This window comes from Schistocerca nitens, chromosome 10 (genome assembly GCF_023898315.1).
Source record: "Schistocerca nitens isolate TAMUIC-IGC-003100 chromosome 10, iqSchNite1.1, whole genome shotgun sequence".
Classification (NCBI taxonomy): domain Eukaryota; kingdom Metazoa; phylum Arthropoda; class Insecta; order Orthoptera; family Acrididae; genus Schistocerca; species Schistocerca nitens.
Genome location: NC_064623.1, coordinates 147,783,772 through 147,807,963, shown reverse-complemented (window position 1 = coordinate 147,807,963; position 24,192 = coordinate 147,783,772). Strand labels below are relative to the sequence as shown.

The window sequence follows — 24,192 nt, the reverse complement described above, 5'->3', positions numbered from 1 at the left end:
CGAGTCAGTAGCAATGCAGCACATATTATTGTTGCAGATTGTTTACTTAATACATTGATTTCTCAATGCTGCGATGTCACCCAGGCAGGACTGAAACGCTGCTGAGCCATATATGGCCACATTCACGTCTTTGGTCGCTAGGACGCGTTGTGCTGAAAGAAGCTATATACACGGTCGAATGTGGCCACCACCAGGTGACTTTTGAAGCTGCTTTTTTAGACGCTGCACGTTCAGCTTCAAAAAACTCAAGTGTGGCCGTAGCCTTAACGCCAAGTTTCGCCGCACCCTCCTAACGGATACGTTCTACGCACGTTCCACATTGATTTGTGTGGTTACTTCACGCAGTGTTGCTTGTCTGTTAGCACTGACAACTCTGTGCAAACGCCGCTGCTCTCGGTCGTTAAGTTAAGGCCATCGGTCACTGTGTTGTCCGTCATGAGAGATCGTGCCTAAAATGTGGTAGTCTCGGCACATTCTTGTCACTCTGGATCTCGGAATATTGAATTTCCCAACTATTTCCAGAACTGAATTTCCTGTGCAACTAGCTCCAACTACCAATCCGCGTTCGAAGCCTATTAATTCACGTTGTGCGGCCCTAATCACGTTGGGAATCTCTTTATATCAATCCCTTGCGTACACATGACAGCTTCGGCAGTCGGCAGCTCGTGGTCGTGCGGTAGCGTACTCGCTTCCCGCACCCGGGTTCCCGGGTTCGATTCACGGCGGGGTCAGGGATTTTCTCTGCCTCGTGATGACTGGGTGTTGTGTGATGTCCTTGGGTTAGTTAGGTTTAAGTAGTTCTAAGTTCTAGGGGACTGATGACCATGGATGTTAAGTCCCATAGTGCTCAGAGCCATTTGAACCATTTGAACAGCTTCGGTAACACCCCGCCCTCTTACGCCATGCGCACGCGAGACTACCGCCACCTGTGTGTGTGCATAGGGCTGTCCCGTGACTTTTCTGTAACGTAAAATGAATTGTGAAACCGGCAGTGTAGCTTATGCCGTTCTGAAAAGCGAACACCAACACTGCAAGTGCTTCAAGCAGCGTCATAAAACGTGGTGGCTGTAAGTCTGGAAGCTGCGAGGAAATCTGCTGGCGTTGCGAAACATGGGTCTGCCAGCAGGAAGCGCAAGGCCGCCAGGAGACGTCACTGCGTGTCGCCGCAGGCCGGGACTTCCCCGTGGAGCTGACGCAGTGCGGCCAACCAGACGAAACTGGCTGTCCGGATGTTGTCAGGGGGGGGGGGGGGGGGAGGGAGGCGATGAGCAGCAGTGAGGCTGGCGCAACAGCGGTGCGCACAGTGGACTCTGCCTGAAGTATTCTCCGCTACGTCCCGCAAAGTAGTCTGAGCAGTGGACATGTGCGTGCTTGTTTATTTTTGGGACATGTACCATCACACTATTGATTGTTTTTGCTTATTTTTTATTTACACGTCAAGTTCCGTAGGACCAAATTGAGGAGCGAATCTCCAAGGTCATGGAACCTGTCAGTACACGAAATTGTAACATAAAAGTCATAAGAGTTAAAATAAAATGTTTAGTAAAGAATATATATATACGAGAGGCGAATGACAAAATACCCAGTCAAGTGAACAGGGGTCTACAAGAATTTCGCGAACTTACACCACTTATTTCCCGAACCGCCCATTTCTGAGCCAAAAATGCCATTTTAGAATGGGAAGATTTACCCCAATATATATAATACCATACGACATAAGGGAATAAAAATAAGCAAAGTAGAATAATTTTCGTGTCGAACGATCGCTAACTTTGAACTCTTTAGTTTCACTAATCATATGCCCATTCTGTGAAATTAAAACGTCAGGTTTTGTTGAATTGTGTGTCAGAAACTGTAAAAATGCGGTTCTGAGCTGCCGATGTCTAGAAGCCAGGCTTCGTCCCCTCTTGTCTGGCGTCACCCATCTGCGCCTGCTTTTGGGAATCGATTCTTAATCTCCACCTACAACCTTTGCCCCCACGATTCCCCCCTCCATTACCAAATTGACGATTCCTCGCCGCGTGGTCTAAGGCGCCTTGCGCCTTGCCACTTTGCCACTGTTCGCGCGAACCCCCCCCCCCTTTCCCCTTCCCCCAACCACCGGTTCGAGTCCTCCCTCGGGCATTGGTGTGGTGTGTGTGTTGTGTGTAAGTCTGGGGAGCGATGACCTCAGCAGTTTCGTCCCATAGGAACTTACCACAAATTCCAGAAACGATTCCTCAGGATATGTCCTGTCAACAGATGCCTTCCTTTGGTCAAGATGTGCCACAAATCACTTCTTTCCGCAGTATTACTCGGAACTTGAGCAGTTCTTTTTTCGATCCACACATCCAATATTCGACGTTCTTCTGTAGCATCACATTCTCTTCTTGTGTGGGCTGTTTCGTCATCCCTGTTTCACTTCCATACAGTCGTACTTTCTATCCACGTTCCTTCGGAAAAGACTTCCTAACACTAATTTATATTCAGTGTTACTAAATTTCACATCTTTCCGAAATGCTTTCCTCCCTGTTGCCAGTCTGCCTTTTACGAGCTTTCTGCGTGGACCTGCGTCACTTATTTTGTGGCCCAAATAAAAAAGCAGGGGTAAAATACAGGGAGCGAAAGGCTATTTACAATTTGTACAGAAACCAGATGGCAGTTATAAGAGTCGAGGGACACGAAAGGGAAGCAGTAATTGGGAAGGGAGTGAGACAGGGTTGTAGCCTATCCCCGATGTTATTCAATCTGTATATTGAGCAAGTAGTGAAGGAAACAAGAGAAAAATTCGGAGAGGGCATTAAAATCCATGGAGAAGAAAGAAAAACTTTGAGGTTCGCCGATGACATTGTAATTCTGTCAGCAAAGGACATGGAAGAACAGCAGAACGGAATGGACAGTGTATTCAATAGAGGATATAAGATGAACATCAACAAAAGCAAAACGAGGATAATGGAATTGGGTGATTCTGAGGGAATTAGATTAGGAAGTGAGACACTTAAAGTAGTAAAGGAGTTTTGCTATTTGGGGAGCAAAATAACTGATGATGGTCGAAGTAGAGAGGATATAAAATGTAGACTGGCAATGGCAAGGAAAGCGTTTGTGAAGAAGAGACATTTGTTAACATCGAGTATAGATTTAAGTGTCAGGAAGTCGTTTCTGAAAGTGTTTGTATGGAGTGTAGCCATGTATGGAAGTGAAACATGGACGATAAATAGTTTGGACAAGAAGAGAATAGAAGCTTTCGAAATGTGGTGTTACAAAAGAATGCTGACGATTAGATGGGTAGATCACATAACTAATGAGGAGGTATTGAATAGAATTGGGCAGAAGAGGAGTTTGTGGCACAACTTGACAAGAAGAAGTGACCGGTTGGTAGGACATGTTCTGAGGCATTAAGGGATCACAAATTTAGCATTGGAGGGCAGCGTGGAGGGTAAAAATCGTAGAGGGAGACCAAGAGATGAATACACTAAGCAGATTCAGAAGGATGTAGGTTGCAGTAAATACTGGGAGATGAAGAAGCTTGCACAGGATAGAGTAGCATGGAGAGCTACATCAAACCAGTCTTAAGACTGAGGACAACAACAATAACAACAACATAAAAAAGCCTCGTCCGCTACTTTTATTACCGCATTTTCTAATACAATGCTCTAAGCACTCCTTGATTTCACTCGACTACATTCCATAATTGTTTTACGTTTGTTGTCGTTCATTTATAGCCGTTTCGCAATACTCTATGCATTTCATCCAATTAATCTTCCACGTTCTTGCTGTCTCTGAGAATAATTACAACGTCATAGGCAAACCGCAAAGTTTTATTGCTTCTATCTGAACTTTTATTCCCCTTCCAAATTTCTCCTAGGTTCCATCGCAGTGTCCTCAATGTACAGATGTAATAATATCGGCGATGGGCTACGACCTTCTCTCGCTCAGTTCCGTACTACCGCTTCTCTTTCACGTCCTCCAACATTTGTTAAGTGCACTCTGATTTCCGTACATGTTGTAGGTAACCTTTGATTCACTTCTTTTACCAGTAATGCCATTACAATTTTAAATGGTATGTTCCAATGACTAGGAAGGCGTCGCTCGTTCAGCGACCTACAGCACGATACTGCAAATGCATTCGCTTACTGTGTGTACAATTGTAGTGTTATGACATCGCTAAGCGATTTCAGTTGCTTCTCTGTCCAGTGGTCACCTACTACACTACCAGCAATTAAGTCATCCGTGCGACGATTTAAACGAGGAATCGCAATACGAAACTTCTGGCAGATTAAAACTGTGTGCAGGACCGAGACTCGAACTCGGGACCGTTGCCTTTCGCGGGCTAGTGCTCTACCAACTGAGCTACCTAAGCACGACTCACAACCCCTCCTCACAGCTTTACTTCTGCCAGTACCTCGTCTCCTACCTTCCAAACTTAACAGGCTTTCCTGCGAACGTTGCAGAACTAGCAGGCAATGGCAAAGGACCCGAGTTCGAATCTCGGTTCGGCACACAGTTTTAATCTGCCAAGAAGTTTCATATCAGCGCTCACTCCGCTGCAGAGTGAAAATCTCATTCTGGAAACATTCCCCAGGCTGTGGCTAAGCCATGTCTCCGCAATATCATTTCTTTCAGGAGTGTTAGTTCTGAAGGTTCGCAGGAGAACTTCTGTTAAGTTTGGAAGGTAGGAGACGAGGTACTGGCAGAAGTAAAGCTGTGAGGACGAGGCATGAGTCTTGCTTGGGTAGCTCAGTTGGTAGGGCACTTGCCCGCGAAAGGCAAAGGTCGCGAGTTCGAGTCTCGGTCCGGCACACCGTTTTAACCAGCCAGGAAGTTTCATATCAGCGCACACTCCACTGTAGAGTGAAAATCTCATTCTGGTAATCGCAGTAGTATTTCTTCAATGAAACAACTTCGGGGAATCTTTTAGTATTTCGCCCATATCTCTGTCATTCTTCATTTCGCTGCACATATGGTCGCACAATGCCCGGAGAGATGGCTTGGCTCCGTTTACTGATTTGACATAAAACGAAACCTTCTGGGGATTCTGCGTCCGAATTCGTTGAAATTAGCCGGCCGCGGTGGTCTAGCGGTTCTGGCGCTGCAGTCCGGAACCGCGGGACTGCTACGGTCGCAGGTTCGAATCCTGCCTCGGGCATGGGTGTGTGCGGTGTCCTTAGGTTAGTTAGGTTTAAGTAGTTCTAAGTTCTAGGGGACTTATGACCTAAGATGTTGAGTCCCATAGTGCTCAGAGCCATTTGAACCATTTCGTTGAAATTGTAGAATCGTACAGCTTCTTCTTCTTCTTCTTGCTTTCAACGATCACAGGCCCTGTAGAACACGCGTTGTATCAACGATCTGCTCGCACCTTCTTCTGTCTCTCGCTATTTCTCTCCACCCTGCGGAAGTTGCTAATGCTGCGACGCCGTTCTCTACCGTCACCTTTCCACCGCGTGCGAGGTCGGCCCAGTGGTCTTGTTGCTTGGAAACTGCCCTCAAATGCCTTCTTAGGAATTCTGTTGGTTTCAGTTCTAGCCACACGCCCAGCCCATTGCAGTCTCCTACTTTTTAATTTCTGGACGACAGTGGGTTGCTTCATTAACTGATAAATTTCAGTTTTCTTTCGAACTCTTCAGATGTCGTTCTCAAACACAGGTCCCCAGATTTTTCTCATCACCATTCTTTTGGAAACAATCAGTTCTTCTCTCTCTTTCTTGGTAATTGGTAAGCTTTGTATGTGTTCACCTTTGTCGTGATTGACAAAGCTTTACTTTTGACTGAGCTGCTCACAACGTACAGACATCTCGATCCTGAGGCTAGTCTCTCCTTTTATCCAGTGTTGTGACATTTTTACTGCTGAAGTGCGATCCAAGATATTTATTTAATCCGATGAACTTTTCTGAATCTAGAATGGCGTTAAATTTCAAAGTGTGGATTAGGTTTACGACTCGATATATTTCCTTATATTCTCTTTTCTCTTGGTTTATCAAAAGTCCCAACTTGCTGGCACTGTGCCTCAGAGATCTGTACAGGTGCTTGACCTCTTCTTCTGTTTCTGAGTACATCATCTGTGTATTCCAGGAGTTTTTCATCACAGTCTTGCAATCGCAGACCATTGCAAACCTGTAAACTGTTCTCTCGAACCACTTTCCCTAATGCAAGGTTATAGAGAACGCATTAAAGAACGTCTTCTTGTCTTAAGCACGTTTCGATTCGGAAGTTAGCGGATGTGGATCCTCTGCACTTCACTGCTACCTGTAACCCACCCATGCACATTTGTACCATCCTAATGATTTTACAAGATATCCTAAATTATCTTAGTGCGTTGTACAGGCTACTTCTATGGATGCTGTCATTGTCTCGCTGAAAATCAATCAACATACTGTGTATGGTTTTGTTAAATTCCCAGTATTCCTCAAAGATCTACAGTAGAGTTAACATATTGTCATTTGTGGAATGATTTGGTCGAAATTCAGCCTGGTTCTCTTGAATATTGTTCTTTGTGTGAGAATTAATTTTGTCGAGAATGCTCATCGACAGAACATTGTATGTCATGTTCAGTAGACTGATTCCTCTGTAAATTCCATATTCCATTTTGTTTCTTGTGAAATGCTCCAAATTCTTTCAGTTTTCAAGTCTTCAGGCAGCGTTCGACTTTTTCACATCATTGTGATAAGGTTATAAATTTCTTTGTGTAGTTTGTTTCCACCTTCTTTGAAGATGTCTGCTGGTATCTAGTTCTCGTCTGCAGCCTTGTTGTTTTTCGGCTTTTGAATGGTTTGTACCACTTCCTATTCTGTGATTCTGTACTGTCAGTATTACTGCTGTTACTCTCGACCATTTTGTAGCTGAAGGTTGTGTGAAGGTCAGTACAATTCAACATTTCTGAGAAATACTCTGAATGACACCTGTTGTCTGTTACTGGTAAGATCAGCTACGCAAAATGTCTCTTTATCTATTCCCTAACTCCCGAGAATGACTCTGCAAGTAGGGGCTACCTTTGCTTGCCTGCTACATGTACCAAACACAAAATTTCTTATTAGTTGGCCAAATTTATTAAAATGTCGATTAATTGAACTGATGCGCTTTGATGATTTAATAAAATACCAATCCTTATATTCGATATACAACACTCAGGCAAATTGTTTTGAAACATTGCTAAGAGGATGTGCAAACTGACCGATTTTAAGGATCCTGACTAGGGAGCGGAATGGCGCTGTGAGATGGAATAGCAAAGAAATTAGCAATAATTCGCATTTATTTTCTCATTAACAGTAACACACAGAAGTTGAAATACGAGGGTTGACTGAAAAGTAATGTCTGCACCTTCGACGTGCGGGGTAGCCCCTCGGACGCCTTGTCACGGTCCACGCGTCTCCTCCAGTCTGAGGTTCGAGTCCTCCCTCGAGCATGGGTGTGTATTGTCCATAGTATAAGTTAGTGTAAGTTACATTGAGTAGTGTGCAAGCTTAGGGACCGATGACCTAAGCAATTTGATCCCATAAGACCTTACCACAATTTTTTTTCTACCTTCGTAACTCTTCAATAGTTGGCAGGATTGGTATGCGGCAGGTACTGGCTTGTTCCGTAGCGCCTTCTCTACAGCTCGAGTTGGCGGGGAGCCTTAGCATTGAACGGTTGTGTTATTATAGTGTAAAGTATGGAACCCTGCGCAGACGGTCGGTCAATGCGATTTAAGCAACGTGCAGTCATTGAATTCTTGACAGCAGAATGTGTCACCCCACAGGAGAGTCATCAGAGAATGAAAGCAGTTTGTGGTGAATGTGTTGATGTGAGTACGGTGCGTCGTTGGGCGAGTAAGTTTGAAGATATTGAGGGGGGAACATTTGACCTGCGTGAGAAACAAAGAATTGGACGTTCTGTGACAGCAACCATCTACATCTACATACATACTCCGCAATCTATCATACGGTGCATGGCGGAAGGTACCTCGTACCACAACTAGCATCTTCTCTCCCTGTTCCACTCCCAAACAGATCGAGGGAAAAATAAGTGCCTATATGCCTCTGTACGAGCCCTAATCTCTCTTATCTTATCTTTGTGGTCTTTCTGCGAATTATAAGTTGGCGGCAGTAAAATTGTACTGCAGTCAGTCTCATATGCTGGCTCTCTAAATTTCCTCAGTAGCGATTCACGAAAAGAACGCCTCCTTTCCTCCTGAGACTCCTACCCGAGTTCCCGAAGCATTTCCGTAACACTCGCGTGATGATCAAACCTACCAGTAACAAATCTAGCAGCCCGCCTCTGAATTGCTTCTATGTTCTCCCTCAATCCGACCTGATAGGGATCCCAATCGCTCGAGCACTACTCAAGAATAGGTCGTATTAGTGTTTTATAAGCGGTCTCCTTTACAGATGAACCACATCTTCCCAAAATTCTACCAGTGAACCGAAGACGATTATCCGCCTTCCCCACAATTGCCATTACATGCTTGTCCCACTTCATATCGCTCTGCAATGTTACGCCCAAATATTTAATCGACGTGACTGTGTCAAGCGCTACACTACTAATGGAATATTCAAACATTACGGGATTCTTTTTCCTATTCATCTGCATTCATTTACATTTATCTATATTTACAATTAGCTGCCATTCTTTACACCAATCACAAATCATGTCCAAGTCATCTTGTATCCTCCTACAGTCATTCAACGACGACACCTTCTCGTACACCACAGCATCATCAGCAAACAGCCGCACATTGCTATCCACCCTATCCAAAAGATCATTTATGTAGATAGAAAACAACAGCGGACCTACCACACTTTCCTGGGGCACTCCAGATGATACCCTCACCTCCGATGACCACTCACCATCGAGGACAACGTACTGGGTTCTATTACTTAAGAAGTCTTCTAGCCACTCACATATTTGGGAACCAATCCCATATGCTCGTACCTTAGTTAGGAGTCTGCAGTGGGGCACCGAGTCAAACGCTTTCCGGAAGTCAAGGAATATGGCATCCGTCTGATACCCTTCATCCATGGTTCGCAATATATGATGTGAAAAAAGGGCGAATTGCGTTTCGCAGGAGCGATGCTTTCTAAAGCCGTGCTGATGCATGGACAGCAACTTCTCTGTCTCAAGGAAATTCATTATATTCGAACTGAGAATATGTTCGAGAATCCTGCAACAAATCGATGTTAAGGATATTGGTCTGTAATTTTGAGGATCCGTCCTTCTACCCTTCTTATATACAGGCGTCACCTGCGCTTTTTTCCAGTCGCTCGGGACTTTACGTTGGGCAAGAGATTCGCGATAAATGCAAGCTAAGTAAGGAGCCAATGCAGTAGAGTACTCTCTGTAAAACCGAATTGGAATTCCATCAGGACCTGGTGATTTATTTATTTTCAACCCATTCTGCTGTTTCACAACCTCAGGGATGTCTATCACTATGTCCTCCATACGGGAATCTGTACGAGACTCAAACGGCGGTATGTTTGTACGATCCTCCTGCGTGAAAGATTTCTCAAATGCTAAATTTAAAATTTCAGCTTTCGTTTTGCTGTCTTCCGTTGCCAGGCCAGACTGATCAGTGAGTGACTGGATGGAAGCCTTCGACCCGCTTACCGATTTTACGTAAGACCAGAATTTCCTTGGGTTTTCAGCAAGATCTTTTGCTAAGGTATGACGGTGGTAGTGGTTGAATGCTTCGCGTCTCGCTCTTTTTACAGCAGCACGAATCTCTACTAACCTTTGCCTGTCCTCATTCTCCCGATCTTTCTTGTACCGCGAGCGCAACTGCCTTTGCTTCCTAAACATTCTCCGAATTGCGCTGTTAAACCACGGCGGGTCTTTTCCGTCCGTAACCCACTTTTTCGGCACATACTTCTCCAATGCGTCATTTGCAATTTGTTTAAAATTTGCCCATAATTCTTCCACGTCCATCGTGCCGGAAGTAAATGAAGTCGATTCATTTACTAAGTGGGATGCTAACAACTGCTTATCTACTCTTTCTAGAAAGAATACTCTCCTAGCCTTCATGACCGACTTTTTAACTTTCGTAACCATAGTCGTAATGACAACATCATGATCACTAATCCCTGTCTCAACACTGACACCGTCGATGAGGTCTGGTCTGTTCGTGGCTACCAGAGCTACAATATTTCCATTACGCATCGGCTGTCGATTTAGCTGCTGCAGACAGTTTTCGGATAATGTGTTCAAAAGTAATTCACACGACGGCTTGTCTGTACCACATGTAATGAATCCATAGACATCCCAGTCTATACTAGGTAGGTTGAAGTCGCCTCCGACTAATATAGCATGATCCGGGTACTTCTGCGATACAGAGTGTAGACTCCCTTTGAATGATTCTAGAAGTCACGGTGGAACCTGGTGGCCGGTAGTAACACCCAACAATTAACTTTATTTCTCATAGCCCTGTTAAACGTGTCCAGATAACTTCACAATCACACTTTACTTCGACCTCAGTAGGCACAATATTTTTGTCAACTCCAATGAAGACACCATCTCCTACGGTGTCTAATCTGTCTTTCCGATACACGCTCCAACCCTCACTAAATATTTCAGAACTTCCTATCTCAGGGTCCAGCCAGGTCTCAGTCCCGAGAGTAATTTGCGCGCCACAGGCTTCTTGGAGGGCAGTAAATTCAGGAACTTTATCCCGAACACTCTTAAAATTTACTGCTGATATCTTGATAGCTGAAGTGTCTTTACACTGAGCGTCCTGATTTCCCTGCCTGCACGTCGACTGGTGAGGACACCTCGCACTCCTACCTAGCCTAAAAACCCCCCATGTGCACGCCACAAGTACTCTGCTACCCGAGTAGCCGCTTCCTTTGTGTAGTCCGCCCCTGACCTATCTAGGGGCGTCCTACAATTCCCCACCCAATAGCGCAAGTCCAGAAATCTGCAACCAAGACCGTCACAGAGTCGATAAAGCCTCTGGTTGAGACCCTCCACTCGGCTCCAAACCAAAGGACCCCGATCCACTCTCGGAACGATGCTGCAAATAGAGAGCTCTGCTTGCACCCCGCGTGCGGGGCCAGCTGTCTTCACCAAATCCGCCAGCCGCCTGTACGAACTGAGGATCGCCTCAGAACCGAAGCAACAGGCATCATTGGTGCCGACGAGAGCAACTACTTGCAGACGATAGCCGCAGGCAAGGCCGCCTCCACATCTCGGATGAGGCCCCCCGGCAGTCAAACCGAGTGCACGTTGGAATTCTTTCCAGACCTGTACGCTATTTCCCTAAGGGGCTCCATCACTCGCCTAACGTTGGAGCTCCCAATAACCAGCAAGCCTTTGCCCACGTGTGCCTGCTCGGGCCCTGCTGAAGGAGCGGCCACCTGCCCACTGACAGGTTGAACGGGCGAGGCCAGCCGGCCAGCCTCGACATTGACCCTCCTCCTCGAGCAACGCGAACGCGTTGCAGTCCGCCACTCACCCTGGGGTGAGGTCGGCCCCAACGCGCCGGGTACACTAGAAGGTGCCTCCGCGGCTGAGTCAGCGGACGCAGCAAGCGACACCTGGGGTGTCTCAAGCGACGCACCAGACCCTCCGCCGTCGCTGCACCTCCATGCAGCAACCTGAAGGCGGCTGACCGTGGCCAACAGCACGCTCAGCTGCTCGCGAACCGCGGCCAGTTCCTCCTGCGCCCGCACACAGCACACACACGCCCTATCCATCCTACTGCTAATATCTGGACGTATCTCTTGCGGCAAATAAAACAGCAATATGCGACTGCACAGTTGCGTCCCCAGCGCCAGATTGAGCTGCGATATATGAACAATTACTTACGAACTAAGCAATCAAATGACCACGACTACGCCACTATACAGATAATTACAATGCGATCGTACCCCTGTCTTAGTACAAATTGTGGTGTCACCGCCAGACACCACACTTGCTAGGTGGTAGCCTTTAAATCGGCCGCGCTCCGTTAGTATACGTCGGACCCGCGTGTCACCACTATCAGTGATTGCAGACCGAGCGCCGCCACACGGCAGGTCTAGTCTCGAGAGACTCCCTAGCACTCGCCCCAGTTGTACAGCCGACTTTGCTAGCGATGGTTCACTGACTACATACGCTCTCATTTGCCGAGACGATAGTTTAGCATAGCCTTCAGCTACGTCATTTGCTACGACCTAGCAAGGCGCCATATTCAATTACTATTCTGAACAGATAATATTGTGACTCATGTACCGTCAAGAGCGACGTTCATCATTAATGGATTAAAGTTAAGTATCAAACTAATTACGTCCGCTTTCTGAATTGTCATTCCTTGTCATGTTCCAGACCTCACGTCAGTATAGTTGTTCCCTCTTCACGCCAGCCTGCGTGAGCTAAGACGCGTGCATTTCGGCCTCCTCTAGTAACACGGTGTTGGCTCTTCTGCCAACACAACACAAATGACAACCGCCTACGCGATGTTACACTCTACAGTTATTAAAATCTGATACTACCCCTTTCTAATTAGAAAATACGCAAGGATCCGAAAAATTTCGCCACACAAACACACAAAGTAATTTGACTTAAACCCGCGGAACTAATACGAAAAACGGAATATACGACTAGTTTTTGCTACTGCTGCTCGCACACGTCACTCTGCAAGCACAGATGAAACTGCACTGGCCTCTGTCTCTACTAACTGACTCTACGAAATAAACAGAAAGCACTGGCTGTCCAAAACAAAGAACTGACTAACGACTCCATGAATTTATGCTTTACAGCTATCAATAAGCAGTATACCTCCTCTCAAATACGAGAATACGCAAGGATTTTATGTAATTAAATATGCAAGCGCACAAACACTCGGAAAGAACTTAAGACTCAAACTACAAAACAAGTATGAAAGCTAAATATGCGACTCGCTACTGCACTCAAGCAACATGTAGACAGATTGATTCAGGACGATCGTCGTATCTCTCAGGAAGAAACTGCAAGCGCAATCGACATTTCACAAGAACGTGTGGCTCACATTATTGCTTTGCTTGGCTCTAAGAAGATCTGTGCATGATGAGTACCCCAGATGCTGACTCCTGAAGTGAAAGCGCACAGACCTGAAGTTGGCCAGGAGCTCCTCTGGCGTTACGAGAATGAAGGTGACGCCTTTCTCCATTCAATTGTGGCAGGAGATGAAACGTGGGTACACCATTACGACCCGTAGACGAAACGTCAGTCTATGGAATATCGACACAAAGAGTCGCCCTAGAAAAAGAAATTCAGGACGCGGACCTCAGCTGGAAAAATCATGGCCACAGTGTTCTGGGACGCAGATGGTGTTATCCATGTTGATTTCAGAGCCTTACATCACATCGCTGGGAACTCTGAAACGGCGGCTAACAAGGGTCCGAAAGGAAAAGGGAAATGTTTTCCTGCAGCATGACAATACAGTGCCAAACCACACACTTCATGCGCCACCACAGCAGAACTTCACAGACTGAATCTCACCACCGTACGGCATCCTCCACACAGTCCACATTTATCACCGTCTGACTTCCATCTGTTCCCCATAATGAAAGACGATTTGCGGGGACATCATTATGCTTCTGATGAAGACGTTGAGAGAACTGTGAGACTGTGGTTGCGGAAACAGAGTGTCGACTTCTACCGTGACGGCTTAAGAAAACTTGTTCATCGTTGGCAGAAATGTATCCAGTTGGCTAGTGATTATGTGGTAAAGTAAATGTTTGTAACTAAAGATCACATTCTAAGAATTATTTCTGCGTTTGATTTATTAAAATATTCCCATCCAAACCCAATTAACGAAGGTGGACGCATTACTTTTCATTCAACCGTCGTACAGTTACTTGGGATGCTAGCGCGTGAATATCGATACGTGGTACATTATAAAGGGCCGCATCTGGACCGACACAAGTGGTACAAGACTGCTAAATTACTGGATACGATTTATCAAGGTCACACACATCACGTTCACATTGGTCACTCAGCCAACGAAAGATAGGATTTAGAAAAAAAGTTTCCCTGATCCACACGTAAGCTCACTGGGTCTTAGCGCGACTACCTTTAACGGTCAGTTTCACAGAACAAAGTCCACTTCTAATTTTCCGTACAACTCAGTAATTTTGTAAATAAGTTTACCATACAAGAATACATCTACTCTGTCACGAAACTGAAGCCTCAGGGTGTACACAGACATACACGTGGTGCACCTAGGTACGGGCTACTAAGTCCGTGGGAATGAAATACAAATTGGATGGTAAATGAAATAAAATTTAGCTCAAGCATGCCACGAAGCAGACAAAACATTTATACATAATCCACTAAGCTAACTAGAGCTGTACATCATGTGGCGGCACCGCTCGTCCACGCCAAGTTACAGCGGCACAGTAGATCTCGCCGAATAAACGGAATACTACTGAAATTAACACCGTTCACTGATTGAATTAGACCACTGGCCACTAAAATTGCTACACCACGAAGATGACGTGCTACAGACGCGAAATTTAACCGACAGGAAGAAGATGCTGTAATATGCAAATGATTAGCTTTTCAGAGCACTCACACAAGGTTGGCGCCGGTGGCGACACGTACAACGTACGGACATGACGAAAGTTTCCAACCGATTTCTCATAAACATACACCAGTTGACCGACGTTGCCTGGTGAAACGTTGTTGCGAATCCTCGTGTAAGGAGGAGAAATGCGTACCATCACGTTGCCGACTTTAATGAAGGTCGGATAGTAGCCTATCGCGAATGCGGCTTCTCGTATCGCGACATTGCTGCTCGCGTTGGTCGATATCCAATGAGTGTTAGCAGAATATGGAATAGGTGGGTTCAGGAGGGTAATACGGAACGCCGTGCTGGATCCCAACGGCGTCGTATCACTAGCAGTCGAGATGACAGGCATCTTATCCGCATGGCTATAACGGATCGTTTGGCCACGTCTCGATCCCTGAGTCAACAGATGGGGACGTTTGCAAGACAACAAACATCTGCACGAACAGTTCGACGACGTTTGCACCAGTATGGACTATCAGCTCGGAGACTGTGGCTGCAGTTACCCTTGACGCTGCATCACAGACAGGAGCACCTGCGATGGTGTACTCGGCGACGAACCTGGGTGCACGAATGGCAAAACGTCATTTTTTCGGAGGAATCCAGGTTCTGTTTACAGCATCATGATGGTCGCATCCGTGTTTGGCGACATCGCGGTCAACGCGCATTGGAAGCGTGTATTCGTCATCGCCATACTGGCGTATCACCCAGCGTGATGGTATGGGGTGCCAGTGGTTACACGTCTGCCACCTCTTGTTTGCATTGACGACACTTTGAACAGTGGACGTTACATTTCAGATGTGTTACGACCCGTGGCTCTACGACACTTTGAACAGTGGACGTTACATTTCAGATGTGTTACGACCCGTGGCTCTACACTTCATTCGATCCCTGCGAAACCCTACATTTCAGCAGGATAATGCACGACCGCATGTTGCAGGTCCTGTACGGGCCTTTCTGGATACAGAAAATGTTCGACTGCTGCACTGGCCAGCACATTCTCCAGATCTCTCACCAATTGAAAACGTCTGGTCAATGGTGGCCGAGCAACTGGCTCGTCACAATACGCCGGTCACTACTCGTGATGAACTGTGGTATTGTGTTGAAGCTGCATGGGCAGCTGTACCTGTACACGCCATCCAAGCTCTGTTTGACTCAATGCCCAGGCGTATCAAGGCCATTATTACGGCCAGAAGTGGTTGTTCTGGGTACTGATTTTTCAGGATCTATGCACCCAAATTGCGCGAAAATGTAATCACATGTCAGTTGTAGTATAATATATTTGTCCAATAAATACCCGTTTATCATCTACATTTCTCCTTGTTGTTGTTGTTGTGGTCTTCAGTCCTGAGACTGGTTTGATGCAGCTCTCGATGCTACTCTATCCTGTGCAAGCTTCTTCATCTCCCAGTACCTACTGCAACCTACATCCTTCTGAATCTGCTTAGTGTATTGATCTCTTGGTCTCCCTCTACGATTTTTACCCTCCACGTTGCCCTCCAATGCTAAATTTGTGATCCCTTGATGCCTCAAAACATGTCCTACCAACCGATCCATTCTTCTAGTCAAGTTGTGCCACAAACTTCTCTTCTCCCCAATCCTATTCAATACCTCCTCATTAGTTACGTGATCTACCCACCTTATCTTCAGCATTCTTCTGTAGCACCACATTTCGAAAGCTTCTATTCTCTTCTTGTCCAAACTCCTTGGTGTAGCAATTTTAATGGCCAGTAGTGTAGTTATCGCTGCACGATTATCAGTAGCACGCACCAGAGTGACTGCCGGGAACTCAAACAAAGCTCTCACACATTTCAACTCAGCAAAAAGAGATGCTGATCAGACCATCCGTGCTCACCGGCGTCCTAGGGAAGGCACTGCCTCGCCATCTCTCCCCTCCGAGGTGAGCCGGCCGGTGTGGCCGAGCGGTTCTAGGCGCTTCAGTCTGGAACCGCGTGACCGCTACGGTCGCAGGTTCGAATCCTGCCTCGGGTACGGATGTGTGTGTGGTGTCCTTAGGTTAGTTAGGTTTAAGTAGTTCTAAGTTCTAGGCGACTGGTGACCTCAGAAGTTAAGTCGCATAGTGCTCAGAGCCATTCGAACCATTTTGAACCCTCAGACGTCCGCACACGGTGGCCGGAGGGGCTCAGGCAGCGTAAGCGCTTTATGCCTCTACCAACCTCACAGTGGCCACTAATGCCTCTCTGACCCAACGTAGCAGTATTAGAGACTCTAGACTGTGGTTGGCTACACAGCTCTTAACATTCTTATAACCGTGTAGCGGCTCACACGGAGCCGTTACAACTCTTTCCACATGGCTAGAACATCTTCCACCTGTGTCAACATTTTTCGATTTTTGTCTTTTATGAATAGTTTTTCACTTTGATAACCTCTCTGACTATTCTTTGTACACTGAAACAGCTTCTTTGAGTCGCTGTTCCTGCTTTCCACTTTTAGATTCCAAAATTCCAGTTAGATATTTCCTTTCCTCTGTACGTTGAACTCTTCCGTCTCTGTCCTCACTGTCGATGTTACGCAGCCACAGCATCCTGGCTTCTTTCCTCCTTTTCACAGTTCTCTGACACTTTTCGTTGAACCATTTCCGTTTCTTAAGTTTCCTTCTTTTTCCCAAAGTTTTCTCTGCTGCATCTGTTATTACTATCTTTACTCTTTCCCAAGCCTTACCAACACTAATTTCCTCTTCGTAGTTCTCTTAAAGAAGCAGAAAGTTCTCTTAGACCGTGAAATACATACATACACTCTGTAAGGGCACACTATTTAACACATTATAGGAACTTTACAAATAAAAACAGCACATACAGATAAAACAAAAGGAATACCATATAAAAGACAACGCGCGCGCGCGCGCGCACACACACACACACACACACACACACACACACACACACACACAAAGATAAAATGCAAACAAAATTCAAATTTGGCGCCGAACTCGCTGATGAACAAATGAACACTGACTGGGCTGGGACACACAACACACCGCAATCACACTGTGTTTTGGTGAAGTGTAAAGTGTTGTTACTACGTTATTTGTGGAAAATACTTGTTATAGTTACGTGTGCATCACAACACCTCAGCATGATGCGGAGAATGGAAGTGCTTGCTACACGAAAACGTAAGTAAAAAGGAATATAGGCGCGAAAACGTCGCGACAAACTAAATTACATTTTAGAAGAAAGCTTAACTCCCATCAGAAAACTTTCTCATCAACATCGTTTGGTTGCAGATGACAAGCTACCTGTAGTAATTAACACACACGTGATCCAGAAAATTCATACACACCTAATGTAAAGGTATTCACAAAAAGAAACGATCTGTTGTTTGAATTAAAGATGCACATAATTTTATAATCATTTAACAAAAATGTTCTTATTGCAGAATAAATAAAAACGAAAACCCACTGATGATGGGACGGTGGTGCCGAAAAATGTTTGGGTACTGAGAAAAAACGGTGTTTTGCATAGCTAGCGGACCTCACATCCAACAATTTTAACTGCAAACATGGGCAATACAATGAGCTGCTAAACAAAATTATGAATAAAAAGTGTATGTTTTCAAGAAAAATACGCTTTGTAAGTCATATTACAATCCGTTTACTGGCTAACAATACGAGCCCCTGATTACCAATGCGTTCTGTGGAAACTGCACATCAATAGCACTTTCGACTTCCGCAATATTTTCGGTGAGTGTTTTACGTGATTCGCTCTGTATGCCTGTAATTACAACAGTCTTACATTCGTCACGGTCATTTTGTGACCCCTGAGTACATAAACGATCCAATGTAACATGAAATAAAGAATGTAAATCATGCTCACATAATTTATTCGTAAGAAAAGTTATACGAATAAGAGCGGCAAGCTTAAAAGGAGTACCCTCCCGCCCAACGTGTGCTATACCTGCTAGAGTTTACATAGCGTGCACCACTTTTTATTCAGCGTTTTTACAAGTGCCCATTAGCGTAACCAGCAACCTGCGGCTGACTGGTGCGGGTTTCGGGCAGTCGGACTGCTCTTTCATCATACTGGCCCGCGGGACGAGTCCGTGGGAGGCTCATGGAGAGGCGTGGGGTGGTGGCGGGGGTGGGGGGAGGGGGGTGAACGAGGCCCCCACACACTACTCCGCCCGCGACGCGTTTTCCAATGTTCGGCATTCCACTGCTCGCGTTATTCTAGTCTGGCCTCTGTGTAATCCAGTCGGTAGACGTCAAACTGAAACGAATTAGACTTTTTAAAACGAGGAAAGACATGATGCCTTATTTAGCATTACACAAATACTCCGCGCGTATGCTATCAGCTACCAACAGCATTTTTGGATAAATATTTAAAAAATTGAAACACACCTAGTGATTTGCCTACGGTCAACAATCGCAAAGTTATTCCTAATAGATTGTCAACTACGATACCTTTCTCATTGTCGTATTTTGTTTTTCCATCCTCTTTCGTATGAACATTGGTAAATAATTCTTGTCCAGCGTGGACGTATTAGAATACTGCGACTTCAGAAACTGAAGCTAATGTAGAACGAATTAGCTGCAGCCAGTTGCTTTTAGAAACATTTATTTTTGATTATCACATTCGCGATGCCTGTCGTCCAGTCTTTAGATGTTCCCATTTATTTATGTGTCGTGCACAACGTTGCTATTGTAAATTGTCGTAAGGGAAGAAAGAATATCTGCGACGCACAAAGAAATGTAAGCACCGGAAGATGATGTGAACATAAACTGAATGTACCCTCAAAAACGCGTCCTTTGAGACAGTTTCTTGGCGAGGGGTGTAGGGAAAGTGGTGCCGTTCATATCGGGCGCTTTGCACCATGAACATAGTCACAGGTGCCAAGATTTTGACTTTATGCACTTGGAGCGCTGCTGTCACGCCACGTGACCAAACGACCCTAACACAGCAAACTCCCCATCGCAACCCGCACCGAGTTAGTGGTAAGGGGGCCCCGTGGACAGCCCGGCAAAAACTAAACGCAGATCAATCATGAAAAGAGGAAGAAGGTGTACTACTGGACTGTGAAAAAAAAAGCAAAATAGAAATAGTGAGCGGTACAAGAACAAGAAGTGCAACACGGGGCAGGGATGTGTTGTGGTAGCCAGTACGGCATCCCAGCGTGTTTGGTTAGAGGGTCAGCTGCGCTCTGTAATAAAATTCACTGAGTGAATGGCTCAACAATGGACTTCAGCGGGTGTCATGGGAGGTCTGCCCTGAACAGCTGCAACGAACAATGACCAACAAAATCAGCTCAAGAAGAAAGAAAGTGGTCAAAGTATTGGCCAGCGACGCGGCCGTGCCGTGTTGGAAATTTGTGGTAAGTTTCTGAAGTCATCGGTCCCTTGGCTTACACACTACTTAAGCTAACTTAAACTGACTTACACTAAGGACAAAACACAAACCAATGCCCGAGGGGGGACTCGAACCTCCGACGGGAGGAGACACACGGAGCGTGGCAAGGCGCCTCAGACCACTCGGCTACCCCGCGCGGCGTGGAAGATGCTAATAAGAAAATAACGCTCTCTAATTTTATCATTCACGATTATAAACTAACTGCTAAGAAGGAACAATAAAAATTGTTCGTCAATAATAGAAATCTCACGTGTTGGCTCCATCATTAATGGAACTGTGTGATAGTTGATCAAAATTAATTAATTGCGAACATTTTAATTGAAAGAGTGACTTGATCAACATTGAGCATTGAAAAGAGTGTTTTGCCCAATAAAAATAGAAAATGCTTGCCGTGTTCAAACCTCCCTCGTGTCAATTTTTTTTTTTTTTTTTTTTCACAGTTCGCTTTATTCAGATTTGTGTCTTGGTCGTGGCGTAACGTTCGTCTGCTACAGCGGGGTGTAAGGCAGGGACCTATGATGACAGTTGATTCTGCGCAACTACTCCATTAGCAGCCAAAAGGAAGTGGCTTTCGAATGGGGACCGCAGACGTTCGATGATAAGTCGAGGAGTCAACCGAATCCTCCACCGGAAAACACGTCTGGTGTGTCATACACGGCATTAGTGACAGCACGTGTGCCATATAATAGCAGTCTCTTATCGAAGCACTTAATTTGTATGACTGGTAAGTGAGTGAGATAGCCGTCCTTGCCCGGTATAGGTGTTCATATCAATGTGAATGTGATCGCTTCCAAGCAAATGATAAAAAGATCGTAATTTGTCACATCAGCTGCAACAAATGAACGCAAGAGCTTCACAATCACACAGATTCTGTGTAGTCTGTCAAAATATATGTTTTTAAAGTTTTCGAAATTGCGTTCCGTTTTGGAAGTCTCGACTGTTTAATTCCTTTGTTGTAACGCAGTTCGCACCAGTTCATTTATAGTTTTCATTTCTGTGAGGCGTTTATGTGGTAGCTCGCCTGCTCTCACTATTCATCACATTTACTTGTGACGGTAACGTATTCTTACCATATGATTTATAGTCTATGTACAACCAACGTATAGTATGACAACTGCCAAAACTCCAGAAAGAGGACAAACTTTTCAATGACTGGATGGAGAGATCATAATTTTGTGAAAAAAAAATTAGTGGCACAACGGAGGTAAGAACATGGTTCGTCTGCATAGTACTCCAACACAGTAACCACTACACTACGATGCTGTTCCTGTTCCTGGTACAGTGTGTTCACGCAGAATAGGTTCATCCCCTGTTGAACTCGAATACACTACAGACTCTACGCGTCCGCACAGACGAACTGAACGTACACGGGGTGTAAGTCGGGCGAACGGGGTGGGCAAGTAGTCGGTCCACCTCCACCCGTCCAGCGCTCGGGAAAACGTGCGTCCAGGTGCCTGAATGTGCAGGAGCACGATTGTGCATAAAATACAGCCTTCTAAATGCTCAGGCACTGCAGTACGCAAGAAATCTGTCTTGTCCTGTCCAGTAAGTAGTTAAAGTATGTAGGGTCGCAGCAAATTGTCGCCAACAATGACTGCACAGATATTAATGAAGAGCCTCCGTCGGCGAGCCGATTGGGCGGCTGCGCGGCTGATTTGTGTCCACTCACAGTGTATTAGTTACACGGATTCTGGATTCATATGTGATTGAAACAACAACTGCCAAGTTTCTGCGCCACAACACATTGCTGAAGGAACCACCGCCAGATCGACGCTTTCGTGTTAACATTCTCTGGTACTGTACATATTGGCCTGTCACTGCTGCCTGGTGCACGTGTGAAAACTGCCGTGTTCACAGAGGCTGCGATCAAAAATGTCTTTAGGTCTCGTAATCTGAGCAGTGGGTACCGTTCGTGGTGCGAGTGACGCGCTTCCAATGCATTGCCAGCCGACAAACGGTGAATGCCGTGCGTGGTCGCGAGTTCTCAGTTGTACGTTCCCATGCTGCAAACGACGGCAACAGGACTTACAAACCACGCCGTACACACGTTCGCTAATGGCTACGGATATCTTTAACGTTCCTCGTGCTAGCGTGTCACTTCAGAGCTGACCGCTCGCCACAGTTACTAACCACGGACATGCCGTCAGCTACGTACACGAACGGCGAACACTAGCTGTATGCTTCCTGTATGCGTGCTGAAGGCTGTCAGGGCCCGTAACAGCAGTGTGCTCGAATAACTCAGTAACTGTGTGTTTGGAAACCCATGTTGATACAGTCTTTTTTTTATGAGGAGTCCATTCCTGAAGGTCTGCCATCGAGTTTTGAAACATATGTCTTGTTGCAACCCTTGTTCACAGTACGAGCAGCCCTTAGCGGCTCGCCATCTCACAAGTGTTCATTACGTCGCCTTTCCGGCTTAGATCTTTTTTAATATGTGACTTGTAAGTACTGCATCTTTTCGAGTCAGTACAAACTTTAATTTTATTAATGTACTATATACCTAATGTTTTAGTGCAGTTAGTCTCATTCTGAAGACGACGCTCATAGTAGCGTCGAAACCAGGTTAATTTTGACTTAATATTTGTGACCGAGGGCTTATTTGTTACAATATAACACCCTGTATATTATGCGGAACAAAGTGGGATAAATCTCTTCAAAAGATGTAATCCAAAAAATTTTCGCTAGCTAGTTGGCAAGAAAGCTTGTTGATTGAAAATTAGTTTTCTAACTACATACGTTCATAAAATTACAGGTAGTGCACCAGTGTGCACATTTGGTGAAGATATTTTGAGGAAAACGTTCTTTACGTGGCGTGATACCTGTGCCCTCGCATTATGAGCTGCACAAGCGTTACTTGGTTCATCCGCATTTTTGTGGCATTAGTCACAGTTACCAGCTACAGTGACGCAGACTCAATTTCAGGTAAAAATATTATTTTTTTTTAAGTTGATATAAGTTAGGGTGTGATACTGAATAACAAATTGTATACGAAGTAATAAAATAAGTGTTCAGATTTTTCTCTCACGTTTCTGTGAATTTCTTTTTTAGGATCTGATCCTGAAGTCACAGTCTACCGTTCAAGAGCCGACAATCAAGGTAATATTTGCTTCCGTTATTCCTACAGACATTTCATGGTTCAGAAGTGGCTCTGAGCACTATGGGACTCAACTGCTGAGGTCATTAGTCCCCTAGAACTTAGAACTAGTTAAACCTAACTAACCTAAGGACATCACAAACATCCATGCCCGAGGCAGGATTCGAACCTGCGACCGTAGCGGTCTTGCGGTTCCAGACTGCAGCGCCTTTAACCGCACGGCCACTTCGGCCGGCTCATGGTTCAGAACTTCATTTGATGCCGACTTGTGGTAGTCTTATTTCGTGATTCATTAACTGCTTTGTGTCGCGTTGGAGTCAAGCGATTATTATAAACCATCCTTGTAACATTTCTGAGTTTCAGTCTTTCATTGCTTTTGGTATTACAGGCTACCAGGTGGAATGCTATTTATTTAAGTGTTGCACGCATGTTCCATAGAGTCTTACGGCGATATTCGTAGCCTCGATTAGAAAAGTGGAAGTATAGTTTTCACGTAAGGTTTTTATAACGCATCGGTAGCCATCCCAAGTGGAACACGTGCTGTGTTGTGCATTACATTTTATGTCGTTGTTGTGAGATGGCGTTCATCTTTGGAAAGCTAGCATTAAAGGTTACAGGAAACCAATTAACAAGCGACGTCTCTTGGCTCGAACGGGAACTTGTGTTTAAACATTTCTACACTCACCCGTCTCATGTTTCTATCCACTCCTGCGACGGCGTGTGATCGTGTCGGTCTCGGGTTGTACACAACAGCGCTGGCAGTCTTCGAGGAAGGGAGAGGTAACACGCCAGTCGGTCAGTGGTTGACGTGTTTAGTATACGTGTCAGTATTGTCATCCATGTATAGCGAAATGACCGAAACCTTTAATGTTGGGAAGGTTTTAAATACTGAACATCCATTTCGAGGAAAAAAGGCAAACAAAAAACTGGAGATAAAACAACACATGCTGTCCCAATTTGACATAGCAAAGAATGGAGACTGCGCCCATGAGTGCAAAAAGCAAGACAAGTTTAAGTGTTCTTGTGCTTCCATAGTACGTCTCAAGAGAGAATACATAATGTACGGCAGACACGTCACCTTTGTCATGTCAGCCAGAGATCTACAGAATGACCAAGAGAATCGCCAAGCTGGGACCCGTTTTATTGAAGAAGTAAAGCACAAAACTGCAAGTTTACCGATACAGCCACACTGCATTTGGAACACTGATCAAAGTGAATTTGATTATCGACTTATTTATGATGCGACAGTACCTGAAAAGGGC

At 45.3% G+C, this 24,192-nt stretch overlaps 1 protein-coding gene across 1 annotated transcript in view; it reads left to right on the top strand.

Moving 5' to 3' along the window:
* LOC126210238 (ankyrin-1-like) overlaps positions 1-24,192 on the top strand; it is a 68,172-nt gene that overhangs the window by 6,293 nt on the left and 37,687 nt on the right. Inside the window, exons 2-3 of the mRNA XM_049939425.1 lie at positions 22,589-22,758; positions 22,885-22,932. Of these exons, the coding sequence (XP_049795382.1) occupies positions 22,671-22,758; positions 22,885-22,932 (136 nt within the window). The 5' untranslated portion in view covers positions 22,589-22,670. The remainder of the gene's footprint in view (positions 1-22,588; positions 22,759-22,884; positions 22,933-24,192) is intronic.